This window comes from Anomalospiza imberbis, chromosome 5, assembly GCF_031753505.1.
Source record: "Anomalospiza imberbis isolate Cuckoo-Finch-1a 21T00152 chromosome 5, ASM3175350v1, whole genome shotgun sequence".
In the NCBI taxonomy this organism is placed as follows: domain Eukaryota; kingdom Metazoa; phylum Chordata; class Aves; order Passeriformes; family Viduidae; genus Anomalospiza; species Anomalospiza imberbis.
Window position 1 is genome coordinate 54,683,553 of NC_089685.1, and position 14,003 is coordinate 54,697,555.

General features: G+C 40.4%; 1 protein-coding gene across 8 annotated transcripts in view; it reads right to left on the reverse strand.

The window, feature by feature from the left end:
• FGD4 (FYVE, RhoGEF and PH domain containing 4) overlaps nucleotides 1-14,003 on the reverse strand; it is a 98,350-nt gene that overhangs the window by 40,585 nt on the left and 43,762 nt on the right. Inside the window, exon 1 of one of the 8 annotated variants that reach the window (XM_068190864.1) lies at nucleotides 12,469-12,571. The exons of 5 other annotated variants lie outside the window; for them this stretch is intronic. Coding sequence is in view for 1 of the 3 variants with exons in the window: in XM_068190860.1 (XP_068046961.1) it covers nucleotides 9,698-9,713 (16 nt within the window). In the remaining 2 variants the exon portion in view is untranslated. Of the gene's footprint in view, nucleotides 1-550; nucleotides 572-9,697; nucleotides 9,970-12,468; nucleotides 12,572-14,003 lie in introns of those variants that run through there. 2 more of the 8 variants (XM_068190860.1, XM_068190858.1) reach the window with 2 other exon arrangements.

The following is a 14,003-nucleotide window of genomic DNA, read 5'->3' on the forward strand; positions in this document are numbered from 1 at the left end:
GTATTGATATGTCCTCCATCAGCAGTTCTGTAAGCCCATCTCAACACCATTAACTCTTCTGTTGTATTTCTTTTCATTCCCACTTACGAGCACATAGTGCTTCTCTACTGCTTCAGCACTGTCTCATTTTTACTGCCACTGTGACCCCGCTCCTGTTCATGCACTCTGAATGAAAGAAATGCTGTGTTTCTGGATGTAAACAAAACGTATGGGGGAAATTTTAGTCTCTTCTGACAAGAGGCAAAATTAAAGGATCAAAATTACTTCTTTTAAATTACATAGTTATGGATGCCCCATGTGTTAAGTCCCAAGAGCTCCTACCCCAATGGCTGTGGTCTTGCTGTTCTGCTGCTGGGTCTTTTCATGTAACACCAATGCAAAGCCTCACGCTTCCTGCCAGCCCTGGACAGAAGTGGGTGTTCAGCATAGACCCTGCCAAGGCACTGGCTCAGGCACAGAAACCACACCAGACATTCTCCTGACCAGCTCAGAGGAGTGCTAAGTGACACTGACGCTACCAGAGACCACTCCAACCCACCCACCTACTCACCAAACACTACAGGAGCTGTAGCAAGGGCAGAGCCAGAGTGAGCAGCAGTTTCCTGATCACGAACAAGGAGGCAGAAAGCACCTTCTTGGTTACAACACCACATGTTGAGGCTGAGCCAGACATCCAGTACGTGAGGTCATAGATTTTGCACACAGTTGTGTCCAAACCTGCCCTCAAACCTAAGTCTCAAGTAACCTGGTACTTCCCCTTCACAGATTTATCCTTTGTATGAGGGGAGCTGGCATGTTCCTGAGAGGCTTATACTGCTGAAGCATACCCAATGTCAATAACAACTGGACTAAGCTCAAATTATCTGAGAATTAGGAGTGCGAAGGAGGAGAGTAGGAAGTCTGGAAGTTAACATTTCTCTCATGGAAAAAAAAATATAATCTTTCTTCCTCCAATTTCTGTTAAAAGCTATCATTCCAAGTTAATTACATGGTGGTGCTCTGATACATCCTCACCTCTCCCAGTGCAGTGGTGATAGAATTGTGAATGTTTTCAGCTGCAGAATAGTGCAGAAACTCCACACTGATATTCTGCTCTGTGCAGATGAGCTATAAAGGTTAAACATCGGGCCAGCCTTTACTGTGGTGAGCCACTGCTGAAATACTGTAAATAGCTGACAACCAAACACTGCAAAAAGAGAAAAAAATAGCTTTTGCTGAAGTCAGGAGGGCTGTCTCACCAAATAAATTAGTTTTCTTTCTGCAAGAAGGTGCTGGCCAGAAAAATAAATAGCAAATAACAGACTGTTTAGAATTATCTTTGAAAAATGGAATCTTGGCGAAGTATAGGGGACAGATCAGGTTCTTTTAAAGGATTAGTTCAGATACCTATGCTGACAAAATGCAAAAACAGAGTTTTTTTCTTGCAGAGCTATTCCCCAGACGCAGGCAAAAATATTCTAGGCTTAACAGAAGAAGGTAGAACATTTTCAGGGAGTAAAAAAGATATAAACCATACAAAACTATTATTTCTCACTGCATACAAACATGAATAAAACCAGTACTACCTGCCTTTCATAGCATTTTATGCATGGAGTAAATAAATCTTCAAGTGACTATGGTAGATATAAATTGTAGATTGCAAAAAGTATATAAATACTGCACTTTCAGTTTAATGACCCCTGTGAATGCACTCATAATATGTGATGGTGAAGTTAAACAGGAAACCTTACTGAATTTCAAACTGTCAGATCAAACACTTGCTATATGATACTTGTCAAGAACCAGAAAATATTTAACTTCTTGGTAGATATGGTACCTTACTTAGTAACAGAGAGCAAAGGTTTCCAGATTGTGGTATGCATGACAGTGTGTGAACCACTGGCAACAAACACAGAGCAGCAACACAGAAGGAAAACTGAAAGAAACTTCAGCAAGTTTAACTGTGTACAACACCCAAATTATTTTAAAAGAAAAAAACTACTTCTGAAATAGTCTCATTTTTAATAAACTGAGGTGGGTTATGCAGACCATCAGTGACAGAACCCAATACCAAATGTTCCCATATCTGCTTGGTCTAAGGTGAGACATTACTGCATTGGTTTGATTTGCAGGTATTTAGGAGATTGGAGCATTCCCTGCTGTTTTTCCCATGTCTTGCCAAGTATTACAATTGTTTTGGTTGGAAGAAATCATGCATTTTTCTGATGGTAACTTTTATTTCTAGACTGAAAGAGAGCTTTCAGTAATTTCTACTAAAAAGATGGAGTTGCTATGGATGCCACCACTTTTAAGTAGGATACGTATTTAAGGCAACAAATTCAAGATTATAAAGTCCAAGCTTTAACAAGAAGCACCAAAATATTAACTAATTATGATTTATCAGTAATCCCCTGATCTCAGTCTCAGCATACAGTGAATCACACAAAGCAAGGAACTGAATAGTGAATTCCACAGTCACTACAAATGTCCTGCCAATGCTGGCTACAGGAGGCAGTCTCAGTGTGCTTCACTCTGTTGTCCTGTCTGGCTGCAATCTTTGTTCTTTTGGCTCTGATAATCATTTTCTTGCAGGCAAACCTGCACATCTGCTGTGACTCTTAGTAAAATGAGTCAACAATTAATGGGATTATCTTTCAACATTTGTTTCCATGTCAGATTAGCACAATAATATAACATGCACAGCTGATGCTCTTCCAAGAAGACAAAAAGCATTACACAGAACTTCAAATGATTGTAGTTTGAAAGTAGAAGTTTATGACTGAGGTCCTCTGCCAAACCACACTATTTCTTCACTGAGGTTTTTATTACGCACCTACACTTGTACACACTGTGACGATGGTTTTGCTGATGGTGGAATAGCTCATCAGCTATTTAATGAATAATGGGGGTTTCTTAAATACACAGAGAAGAGACATGTTCAAACCACATCTCCAGAAACACATGACTGAAGGGAGAGTTCTGAGTGCGAGCAGTTCTGTTCACAGGAATAAATTACTGCTCTTCCACATACTTAGTTCCTCTATTACAGTATGTTCCCTCAAAGCCTTGTTTTCACTTTTGTATTTGAACACATATTATCAAGCACAAAGTCTAGAGAGAAAATATGCAATAGTATTCTTTTACTTGTAGAGACTTTTCATGGTTTGTGTTTCATGAAATAATGTCAAAACCTTTCAGCAGATTTGGACAATATTTTTTCTTTGCTTCTATTACAACTACAAGACTTACATGTGAATACAGCTCCTGACCCTACAGCCATGTACTATGAACTTGATGTAGCTAAGAACCACAGGATCCAAAGCCACAAAACAAGAAAGAAAATGGGTATAATGAGAAGCATCAGCTTCTCCAGGAATAGGCAGGGCAAGTTGACCCTGTAGCCCAAGTCAACTGCCCTGCTGTTACTGTCTCAATTCTGCACCAGGTAACTTCAGGTAATTCTTCCCTCCTTGCCAGCACTGCCTTTTGCCAATGCCATAACTCACAATGGCAACTTTCAGCTCGAAAGCTGCCTCTCACATCGCTGCATTTCACAAAGTTGCAGCAGCATCCTGACTACATCTGTCAACCTCTTCCCCCATCATGGTAATGGGAGCACTGGTGAGTTCTGTATCTGAGGGGCACTTCCTCTCTGTCCCATGCTCTCTTTACAGCTTCCTTCATGTTTGATGAAGGAAGGGCTGGAGCAAGTTTTGTGTAGCTTTCTTGAGTTCCTACTGCATTAATAGTAATTTTGTTTATGAACCCTACCACAAGAAAAGATTGACAAGGTACACCCCCTCCACATTTTCCCAGAATTATTTTTTCATTTTAGTTTTCTCCACAGAGCTGCATGAGGTGAGCAATGTCCCCTCAACTATTATTTTATGCAACAATGAAAATTTTCACTAGGTTTACAATTGTCACCAGCATATTCTGCACAGATGGCAATCATCATTTACTAAGTGCCCCAAGCTCCTATTTACTAAACAAGACACCCCATTTGTAAAAACAGATTTACTGATCACAGAAGAATCACTTGACTGGGAAAGGGTTGTTGCACTGAGCCTGGTGGCTTTTTCACTTTATTTGTGGAGTTTTAGGATGATTTATTTTCTTCTTTCTTTTATCATATATCAGATAAACAGTATGACACCATGTTGGGCAGCCCAATTTAACTTCATATTAAGGAAAGCACCTGCAATACTGGGATCAACTGAAGGGGAAATGCAGCTGACTATCTCATACAAATCACTGGAATAATTCAAGAGAATTCATTAGCATATACTTACCAGGCAAGTGCAGGGATTACTCAGACAATGACAGAAAGACCTCCCCTTCTATAATTCATAAGCCATTATAAAATAACAGTGTGCTTAGAGAAATTTGAGCTAACTACAAGTTTCATCATTTTGCACAGTATTCATTGCTTCTGAACTTCTCTAACATGTCACTGACACTTCAATCTTGTTCTCTGCCCAGTTATCTGAGAAGTTATTTCATCTCAACTCAGAGCTATTTTGGAAACTATCCATATGCTTTGAGACATGAAATCAGCTATTCTGTAGATAAAAGCACTAAAAGAAAGTATTTTTAGAAACAGGATGCTAAACAACCTAAAGCAAAAAGCCCCCACACACCCAAAGGGGAAAAAATAAAGTATCTTATTACAGAAGGTTGAAACTGTAACTGATGTATTATTTCAGAAGATCTGCGCAGAAGTTGTAAAATATGGGCACATTCAAGTAATTTAAACAAATAAATACATAATATAGTATATCCAAAATGCAGAACAGCCAAAGATCCAGAAAGAAGTCAATTACTCAACACGAGTCAATAAAATTATCACTGATAGATGGCAACTATTTCCCTGATCCAGCTGCTGAGGCAGTCCACGCATCCTGCCAGCATCTGACAGCCCAGAGCTCATCCAGCAGCCAGCTGTCACGGACACAAGTTGTTCCACCCATTCCCCTCCCTCGTCCCGGCTGCCTGCTCCCACCACTTTCTGTGCACCAGTGTTGGCACCCATCTAGCCTCAGGATGTGGTGTGGGAAAGTTAAACCATCAAAAATGTAACCCTGCCCAAAAAATAAGGCAGCCAGTTCCATGCATTCATTCACCTTAGATGCACTGGAGCTTGGGCAAAGATGCAAACTTATTGATAGGGAAAGGAAGACAAGATTCCCTTTCCAGAAGCAAGTAGCCACTAGGTAATACTGATTTTATTGAATCATATCTCAGTGTGGTTGGAGAAAACATTAGGGACAGAAAGGGAAAAAAATAATAAAAATAAACATTATCTAAAAACGGATGGCTTGAAATATGCTCTAATTATAGAACAGGCAGCAGGGTATTAACTGCACAATAGCATTACAACAGGCTACCAGGCACTGCTTCCTGTTACATGAAAGGTTACAAGTAAATGCAAACTCATGAACTTTATGATAAAGAGGAAGGCGGGGATGGAGAGAAACCCTGCTGCCCCTTTGGAGCGGCCCCAGCGGTGCAGCTGTGCGGCACCACGGCTGCTCCATGGCCTCTGCCTTCCTCCCCCAAGCCCGGCTCTCTCAGGCTCCCCAGGAGCTTCAGCCTCCCTGCCAAGTCATTAACAAGCATCAGCTTCGAAACAAGCAGCTCCCTGGGAATGCTCACTGCACCAAACCAGCAATATAAAGAACCCAAAGCTGGACACCTCACAAGAATTCAAGTGCTTCCTGCTTTTGACCTGGTTGAGGAAAAAAAAGTGAAGAATAGCCACAAAAAGCCTCGTTTAAGTGCATTTAGAGCCTTCCTGTGTAATCATTCACGAAGGACCTTCCTTGTCCAGTCTCTTGAAAGCCTACCACAATTATGCCAGCTTTTACATCGCCTCCTTTCCGTAAGGAACAAGAAACCAATCACCATTTCACATAAACCAACTGGCTCATAATCATCCTTATGTAAGGAAGCCAAATACAAGTTGCCTGGAATCCAAATGGGATAAAAAAATCCCTTAGCCCTTAATTGCCAGAGATGACCACTCTTTTTATTGTCCACGGAATTCACACCAGGTTAACAGACCTGCACATGAATGCATTTGCCTCTTGAACATTATGCAGATTGAAACAGCTTTACACTTCATGCTCTGAACTGGCTGAGAGATTAAAAATCAAAAGTATTCTATTGTTTAGTTCTCTCTCCTCTCTTTTCTAGACCTCCATTTAAAATTTAAATGTTAAAAAAATATAAGAAAAATAGCAACTGTATGATGATTTTTGAATGTAATTTCTTAAAACTTATAAAAAGCTGGAGAATTCAAATATCTTGTTTCTATGCAAACTTGAAAATTTATCATACTGCTCCAAAAAGCTTAATATTCCTATGAATATTTATAGTTGAGTGTGCAAATGGATAGAAAATGCTATTAAAAAAAAAAAAGTAACGCAATGTAAAAAATACATTAAGTCCAACTAGATTTCAAGAAGAGAATTAATTTTGAAATGGCTGGAGTTTTGTCCAAAACACCTCAAGGATGCGTAACCTTTTACTTTGCAAACGTTTCAAAGCGCAAATATTTGAAGGCCCCAGGACAGACCAAAAAAAGGCTGTTCCCACCCAAACTGCAGCTAGCCCAGAGCGAGACAGTCTCCACCAAGATGAGAAGTTCCATCCTTTCCATCCATCCCTCCACATCCCTGTAATTCCCACTGCTCATTTCTTACCCACCCTAGGGCTCACTGGGTTTTTCTCCAGGTCAGTGTAACCACGCACAGCTCCCGGGCGAGTGGACACGGCTTTTACCACCAGAGCTTTGTACAGGGGCATCAAGCTCAGCTGGCTCGTGGGTGAGCCCAAAAACTGCAGGAAGGGACCTGGCAGCCTCCTGGCAGCAGCTGCCCACTGGATCACTTGAGCTGCTTGCAAAATTGCAGCCCAACAGAATGTTGCTGACTCCTATGCAATATTTAGTGCTCTCCTTAGAGCCTCAGCTCTTGGCATCAGAAGAAAGAGCATTGTAATAGTCACCAAAAAAAGTGGATGGTTTGCAAGATGGGGAAAAAAGTTTTCCAAAACAGAGAGCAAATAAACTCTACGAAATTACTCGTAAAAATAACATTTGTTTAAGGTTAAGCATTTAATTTCTTTTCTAATACAAGGTTTGGCAATACTCCAAGCCCTCTCCACCTCACATGACGTAAACCAGCTGTTGCTTTTCCTTCTTTTTGTTTTATTTTTTATAGCAATGGGTCATGACTGCAGGGGTTTTTTCACAGGCAAGCAAGAGCTATCATAATGTATTAAATATCTTATGGCAATGGAAAGGAAAGATTGTGTTTCCTAATTACCTGTCCTTCTCAATGTCAAGCATTGCCTGTCAAACTGTAAGAAATACACAGGCACTAAAGTTCCAAACTCTTAACACTAAAGAAATTTAATCCTTTGTTTTATAATAATTATAAACCCAGGGCAGAAGGGGAGAGATAGAGGAGAATTACATAAATATTTTGAATTTTTAGTAATGACTCAACAAATACACTGGGTTTACAAGCATTGGTGTAAACCAACAGACATTTTCTGTTTATACAGCACGTGAAAGACTAACATAAGACTCAAAGAAAAGGCACAAAGAAAAGCATAATGGTGGCACTAATGAAAAAAACTGACTCCAGTGTCAGCTCCCTGTTGACTTCTGAGTCATGGTATCAATGACCCTTTGAAAAGGCATTGCTTGAAATCAGTTTTTTCCCTTATAGTGAATGCTACTACTAAAAGAATATAAATCTATGAAGTTTGAGTCTTCAAAAACATCAACGCTCTGGGAAAAGTACATTGTACATATTTGTTGTGGCCTTTAGTGCTTGCAAAAACTGCTTTGCCCAGGTACCTACAGACACTCAACTGCCCAACCTGCCCATGGTGATAATAATGAATGAACTGCTATGTGAATTTATACTTCCTGTAGGTACTGTCCCTCCTTTTGCCCTCTCATCCAGCCCCAGCAGTCAGCACCGGAAGGATTTCTTCATGGTTCAGACTGGAGGCAGCCAATGCTTCAGCAAGAGACTTGCTGCTTCTCTGGCACTGTTTAGGGGAATCCAGGGATATCTGTCCACTTGATTTAAAACCCACACAGTCTGGAATTATTTGCTGTCACTCTTTCTCTGTGCACTGTCTATATCCATAGGTCTCCTACACCTGATAGTACAATTTATGTCACCTTAAAGCATGTGCAAATGTATTTGTGCATCACATAGTTAATCTCAAAAAAAAAAAAAAAAAAACAAAAAAAAAAACAAAAAACCAAATATTACAGCTTCACCACTTCATTTGACCGTCAGACTGGCACTGTTACATGTAAGAATTCTGTAGGCCTAGGCCTTTGCAGACTGAAAGTAAGCCAAAGGGAAAGAGGAAATAGTGGTTATGACACCACATTATCCTTCCTGAAAGATCCAGTAAGGGCTCCCGTCACATTTACAGGAAAAGGATACACATTGAAAACAGCTCTTAAGAGACAGATCAGAGAACGATCAGAGAAGGAAAGTTTCCTACATCCACATGTAAATTCTTCTCAGGATACAGCAAAATGGTATTTAAGGAGTGGGAGGAAAGGTGTGATTCCCATCCTTTTTGTTGATTATTAAATGCTAGAGGGAAACGGGCAGTTTTCGGCTTGCTCATAAAACAGATAAGGAGACAATAGAATTTTTTTACAACAAGTATTCTTCGTACCCCCCCCCAAAAAAAAGCAGATGCCCACAGGAACTGAAACCAGGAGAACTGGGTAGAACTATTTACATAGATCTACTGCAAGCTTCTCTAGCAAATCTCAAACTCACTCTGCCACTAACTTCCTTCCCTCTCTTTAGCCTCAGAGGGCTTTCCAGAGAGGGAAACTGCCATGCTAAACCCAAACCTTCCATAGATCAGCTTCATCCATCTCTCTGTGAAAAACCTAACTAAGAATATTTGCTATTTTATGTTAAGTGTTAGGGTTTGGTATGCCTTTTGACTGAACTTATCCCAAGCTCAATTTTTCTCAGAACTGAAAAATGCACTCAGAAGTAAAGCAGTATTTTCAATGGTATTCTTTAAAACGCATTTACAAGTATAAATGGAAAAATTCAAACCTTTCACTGGATGGTGCAAAAAAAGGGGTTTTTTTATTATTCTAGAAGCCAATTCTGTACATTAAGTGTAGCATAAGCATCAGTTAAATGGATTATTGCAACATTATATGTGAAAAGCTGGGTATAAGTGACAAGTGTACACCTACTTCCTAAAACAAGGATATAAATCTTATGCAGGATCTAAATCTCAGAGGCAATGCTTTCTCATAGATATGTCCTACAGAAACCCTATAGCTATGAACAGAGCTCAGTGAATCTGGCAAACGAGCCAGGAACTGAAACCACTTGCAAACATCAGAAAACTGATTTGCTTTTAACAAAGTCCCGAGCTGGTGAAAGCAACAGCAAAACAAGGCAAAAGCAGCGGGGTTATTGGTGTGGCAGTTGTATCAGGCAGTCAGTTCAGGAGACTTCAAGTTCATTTACTGCAAATAGGAGGAAAAAGCCACCAGAGCATTCCAGCTGTATTACATCACAAGGCAGCTGATGTTCACCGGTTTATTTACCCCAGACTAGAAAGTTTAACTCTTGGTGTCTCTGGACACAAACACACCCCAAGTCTTGAAAAGATTAAAGTTTGCCAGAAGCATCCCAGTCAGCCTTACCTGGTTCAGAAGACATTGTTTGCAAATGTAATCCAGTACCACTGCACGAGGAACCGATTTTGCAATGGTAATAACGCTACGAGAGGCTCACATTTATCCCATTTACCAGCCCTACAAGTTGCCAGAAAGGACTTCTCTCCAGATGCTTGGTTTGTGCTCACAGTTCACATGCTGGGTCTCAGTCACACGATGCTCCTCCTCTCAGAGAGCAAGGCTGTGCTGAGAGGAGAGGCGTAAGCAACACAAATCAGTCTGCTTGGAGAAAAGAGTGAAGTCTGTTCACGAGGAAAGGGGGAAAACAAAGAAATCAGCTTATGTAACGTGCAAACTGCTGGAGAAAGAAGGAGGAGGAGGAGGAGAAGGAGGGACTACTGTAAGTTATTTTGTCTAATACCTCAGCCACTATGAAAGTTTTGTCATTATTCATTGTGTTGCTGTTTGAAATTAAAGCAGCATCAACGTTAAGGACAAGCTAGTACATTTTTCAGTTTGGTGCTTTTTTCTCCCTTTATATTGCATGGTGCTCATTTCAAATAATCTTCTGCATTTCCTAATGTCTTTGAATTTATGCCTAGAATTAAGTATACAGGACACACAGGATACCACTGACCAAAAGAATCTACATTAAAGAATTGTTATGAAAACATTTGTTTATTTGGCATTGATAAAAATTGATTAGAATAATTTAAAATCAATTTTTTTTAATTACATAAACTACATATTGTGCTCCAGGGCACAATACAAAGATATTAGAGTGAATTATTAACCGAGGAAATACTCAGTTTCAAAAAGCAAAAGGATTAACTGGAAAGGGAAGCTACGCCAAGTAACTTTCTTTTATTGTTCAGAGCTCCCACACCATGTGATCTCCAGCTGGCACACATTCATCTCAGCAGGAGAAAAAACCTGGGATTTAAATCCTGTCAATTCTGATAATAGGAATCAGAATATAGCGGCCAGCTGAGGTAATTTTCAACCTCTGCACTGGTCCAAACCACAGCTCCCTGCAGCCCCTTCCATCTCCAGCAGCTCACAATCCCCACGCTCACAACACTGCAGAGCTGCTTGGACGGGTGAGCACCAAGGGTTACAGGGAACACACTTGCAAAACAATCCATGAGAATCTGTTTGTCACTGAGGCGACTGCCCTCTGGGCAGCTAATTGTTTCCTTTCTATTACAGATGTTGTACGGCAGAGGGATATTGCCAAAACCAGCGAAAAAACAACTGTGCTCCAGTTATTTCAACATTTTAGTGCCTTATTCGTCTTGAGATGAGCAGATGCAAGCTCCACACATATGGATTTGAAACCTAAATGGAACACATTTTTAGCACCTTGGCCAAGATTTACCAGTTTTCTTTCTGTTGAGCTGGGAACTGCTGAGCTAGGAAGTTGCATTTCCTCATCCCTGATACTCCTAGCAAGTGATCCCAGGCTCCTTAAAGACACATACAAATTTTATTCACCTGGGTCATCAGTATACCATTAAAATAAAAAATAGCATTAGCTGAGTTTCATAATCTGACCAAGAAAACTCCAATGCATAAGTTATATTTGTATTTTGAAAGTTCACCTCCAGGAGTTCAAAGCTTGCCCCTGTTGCTTGGGCTTGCACATGAAGTGCCTTTATAACAGAACACCTTACTGCTCCACAAAAGCCTTTGTTGAGAAGATACATTTTCTGCTCAGTTTCCCACATTTGGAACAAATCACTTTCCCCAGGAGTCTGGGTTGTCCATCTGCTGGTGACTGAGGGCTTTGCCAGCCTTTCTTCAGCTCGGTCTACTCTCCCCAACCCAGGAAAACAACTGATAATGCCTGTCATACAAGTACATGCCAGATTTTAAATTCAGATTGGGTCAGCAATATAGGTTTCAATATTGACACAAACAATAGAGTAGGTTAGAAAACTATAAGACAAATGGCAGCAAAGGAAGCAATTATTTTAGATAAGCAGCTACATAAATTGTTACTGACCACTGCAAGCAAAGAGAAGAGAAGGAATCACACAAGGAAAAGCAGGAGCCAGACAAGGAGAGTCACTGCAGCCCTGCTACCACTGGGAAAGAAGAAATTTTACAAACATGAAGGAAACTGGGAATCCTATTTCACTTCCAGAAGTAGCAACATTTGAACAGGTATAAAGAAGTCGCCACTGCCCATTTTTGAAATGCGTATTTAATGCCTCCTTTTTAAAAAAAAAATATATTAATTGTCCCATATCTATTTGACTAGCTAGCAGATAAGGGGATTTGGAAGAGATTAAACTGCTAGAAGGGGAATATCTCATTAACCTATTACCCTGGTTTCACAAGTGTTCTACGCCCAACTTTGCTTTCTCTAAAAGCAGAAACATGTAAATTGTACAATGCAAGTATTAGCTGCACACTCATCAACAAAAGGTGCAGCTATGTCTTCCTTGGCACCACAACATGCCTATGAACTTTAAAGAAAAGTTAATTTAAAAATAAGTTTCTTTTTATTCATTTTCTCTAAAAGGCAGATAAAGAGGCACAGAGAACAACTAGTTAAATAAAACACTCTCATTAATGTGTCATAAAAGTCATACTACTAAGATAAGAAGTTGCCATCAAATAGTATATCCAGAATAACTACACAGATTAAACACAGCATGCCTTTAGTCCTTGCACAGCAGACTAGTTCTATGAAACTATGTTACCCCAAATCAAAATTATTGGCTCATATGACTTCCTCACTCTAATAATTGAAAGTTTTCACAAACATCTCACAATAAATAGATGGCACTTACTTTTTTTCCACCTCCAAGCACTTGGAACACAACCAAAGGAATACCAGCTTTTGTCAATACTTTCCCTATTTTGCAGACAAGGGGACTCACACTGTGTACATAACTCATTCGAATATTCTTAATGAGATGACGTTGAGAAGGCAGTCACATGAGTACCGTTAGGAAACCTGGAAAGCTGAACTAAGTACTAAAGAGCTACATGAGCAGTGTGTCACTGTGACACACAACCCCCAAAACCAAATTGGCTCATGTGACAGTGAATCACAGTCCAGCACTCAGTGGAGCTGTCTTCTCCTCCTCTCCTCCTTTCTGCAGACTCACTTCAGGCACAAAGTGACTGAAAAGGTTTGCTGTGGATCACACATCAGAACGTGATGCACAGTTTCCGTAAGCCAGTGATGGAGAGGGATTTTTGTCCCAGATAAAGGATCAGTAGCCCACCTGCACCCTGACACAGAATTCAAAAGGAGAACTTCTGAATTTCAATATGGAAACGCCTCCCAACTTTCTTTTTCCATGTGAGAGATCTACAGACATCTCACTGAGTCCAAGAGAGGAAGGCCCCTTTTACAGGGGCCATAAAGCAGCTCTGGTTACTCACACTGATCTCCTTTCTCTTCTCCATTACACCCCTGTACTTGAAAACCACAGGATTTGGGGCATGGGCAGAAATGAAAGCATGCTTTGTCCTCATCCCCAAAGAGTTTCTTAGGTGCTGTTAAAAGCCCCACTAACAAGCTGGGCATTTTCTGGAGAGGGGTTTGACTTGGCTCCCAGCTATTCTTAGGGAAATGGGATCGGCTATGGGACACCACACAGCCATGTCCCAAAGTGACCCTCACTTCTGTCAGACCTTCCACATGCTGTCCTTTTTATGACTCATGGCATAGGCTAAAACCAGTAACAAGTGATTTTGGGCAGAAGCCTGGATGGCTTAAACAAATATATTAAAAAAAACCCAAAGAACACAACTCATCTAAAACTGCTGTCTTGTTAAAGTGCACCCTTCAAGCTTTGCCCCAGTAGCATTTAAGGAAGGAAGAAACAGCCATATCGCAACTCAAGATTTGCAGGCATATAATGAATCAATGGATGGGGGGAAATTTTATATTAAGGAAGTGAGCTACAGAGATAAGTGATCCCCAGGAAAAGGAGGAGATAAAATCCACACAAGTGGGCTAGGCAAGGAGGATGTTTAGGAATGGGTATTCAGGACTACTGCAAAAAGGAAGAGCAACAATATCTTTAAAAAGATGGGCAGCTAACCCTCAACAAAGTGAGAAACACAAAGGGACACTTGATCTGCAGTCCAACAAAAAACATTTGTTGAAAGGACACTTCCCCCTCCAAATTCTGAAAATCAGGAACATCTACCACTTTTCTCCCTAGCTCTCCTGGTTCACATGCAAGGAGATTGAGACTTCATCACATTGCAGGAAAAGCAATCTCAAGGTAGATGTGATGAACAATTACCATGCCATAATTAGAAAGTAAATAGCAATGTTTTTCCATCCTTTTTTCTTTCCTTCCAGCTC